The following is a 1,984-nucleotide window of genomic DNA, read 5'->3' as shown; positions in this document are numbered from 1 at the left end:
CCAGAGGAAAAGATGAGGCAAGCTGGTCCAGTTTTAGTGGGTTTGGAGAAGGGAATGTATCAGTAAGCAATTGGGGGAGAGGCTGCCCTCAGGCACCCCCAAAGGGGCCATGCCAGGCCCCACCCCCCAGAGAGGAGCTGGAGAGCTTGGCGCTCTCAGGAATGTCACTTACTAAATATATATCTATATATTAACATTCACGGGAGGGCAGGGCCAGGCAGGGTGGGATCAGAGGATCTGGCGTGGCATCCCGTAGCCAGTCATGCCCGCCTGAGACGCCCCACGGTTGGTGCCCATCTGTAACCCAATCACATTCTTGCCCTCTTGCAGCTGGTTGTCCGAGAAGTTCCGAGGGTTCTCCTTGGATTTCCTGGGTGGAAAGGGAGTGCTGGTTGGGAGAGGTCAGAGGCTGGCCCAGGAAACCTCCCCCCTGGAGAGAGCACAGCTTTGCTGGGGCTCAGCATGGCACCAGCACTTTCTGGAGAGCTGTGAGCTGTCAGAAGCCACCTCCCATCTCTCAGAGGAACTGTCCCTGGCCCTCCCAGCAGAGCTGTGAGGATTTGGGGAGACAGAAATGCCATGGTGCTTTGCAAAGGGAACCGCCTGCTTCCTAGAGACAGGGATGGGCAGGGACAGTGTCCTGTCCAGGGTTGGCTGCCCAGCAATACTCACTTAGGGAACCAGTTGGGGTCTCCAGAGAAAAGCCCATCATCCCGGGCTACCGCCAGCCCACCCAGGTTCATAAGTGTCCGCTGAACACAGACCATATTCTTTCCTGGAAGGAGAGGGGGTGAGGCCTCAGCTATTAGGACCTGACATCTGATTTCTCCTCTAAGCAGCAGATCCTGCTCCTAATATATCTTTTACTCTTGTCCACACCACCCCCCAACATGGTGGACTCCTGTGTAACATATACACACCACCTGCACACACACACACCCCTCCTCAGGCCCCTCCTCCTAACCAGTGGCCTGGCCCAGTCCTGGTCTCCAGCTGGCAGCACCAGCCTGGCCCACCTTCCCAGAGGTCAACAGTCTGGAAGATATCAGTGGTGTTGATGCCGTAGGACTCCGCGGCCTTCAGGAACTGCGAGATCTGCTCCATCTGCTTGAAGGCCATGGAGGAGGCCTGAATCTTCTTCACAGGGGCCTGTCCCTCAGGGTGCAGCGAGTTGATGAGCTCACACAGGACCTGGGCGCAGCAGACGTGTGGAGGTGAGGCAATGCCTGCCACAGAGACAGTGAGCACAAGCACAGCTCCTCCTGCTGCCCTGGGTGCTGAACCCAGAGCAAAAGCCTCACTGCTCCAGTGCCCTCCCCGAGAGCACCTCAGGACGTCTAGGGCTTTCCCTCACTCACCTCAAGGCCTCGGTCCTCTACTGAAAGAAAGGCTGGGACAAAGCTGTCCCAACTAATGTCTTCTACAGGTGAAATAGTCCCCCGCACCCAGGCCAAGCCTTGCTCTCACCGTGCCGTCCTTAAGCCAGTTCTGAAAGTTTTCGCGCCCAGGCTGGGGCCGGCCCACATCCTTGCGGCACTGGGTGGTGATCCACTGGATGAGGATCTGCTCCAGGTCCGTATCATATTGTTTTTCAATCTTCTGCTGTACTTCCCTGCTCAGGCCATAGGCAGGTCCCCTGTTGGCCATTCTGAAGTGTGGTGGTAGCTGTGGGGAGCTAGAGAGGACACACCCAGGCCCACAGTCAGTACCTACAGCCTGTGGAGTGGGGGTTCCGCCTGCAGGACAAGCACCATATCCCTAGAGCACCACTTCACCCCCACAGCCTGAATGCTGGGTCAATTCAGGGGTAAGGTTCAGAACTGCTGCCAGATGGGGTGATATCTCCCTGGGAGGAGTCAGGAGGCCATCTCTGGGTCCCCCTACTCCTATGACAGGCAGTCTGTCGATTATCTTAAGAATTCTTATTAGATTTCATTTAAATGGTTCCATGACCACTTATATTGGTCATTCTAACCCAACCTTG

At 56.2% G+C, this 1,984-nt stretch overlaps 1 protein-coding gene across 1 annotated transcript; it reads right to left on the bottom strand.

The window, feature by feature from the left end:
- Positions 1 to 211: 211 nt before the first annotated feature.
- TAGLN2 (transgelin 2) lies at positions 212 to 1,647 on the bottom strand (the record flags this gene model as incomplete). The annotated part of the gene is made up of 4 exons (XM_084251317.1): positions 212 to 370; positions 673 to 775; positions 1,017 to 1,191; positions 1,468 to 1,647. The coding sequence occupies 4 exons, from the start codon at positions 1,645 to 1,647 to the stop codon at positions 229 to 231; spliced, it is 600 nt and encodes a 199-aa protein (XP_084107443.1). The 3' UTR covers positions 212 to 228.
- Positions 1,648 to 1,984: the final 337 nt, after the last annotated feature.

This window comes from Talpa europaea, assembly GCF_964194135.1.
Source record: "Talpa europaea genome assembly, chromosome: 12".
NCBI classification, from domain to species: domain Eukaryota; kingdom Metazoa; phylum Chordata; class Mammalia; order Eulipotyphla; family Talpidae; genus Talpa; species Talpa europaea.
The sequence above is the reverse complement of the archived record's forward strand: the minus strand, read 5'-3'. Positions and strand labels throughout refer to the sequence as shown.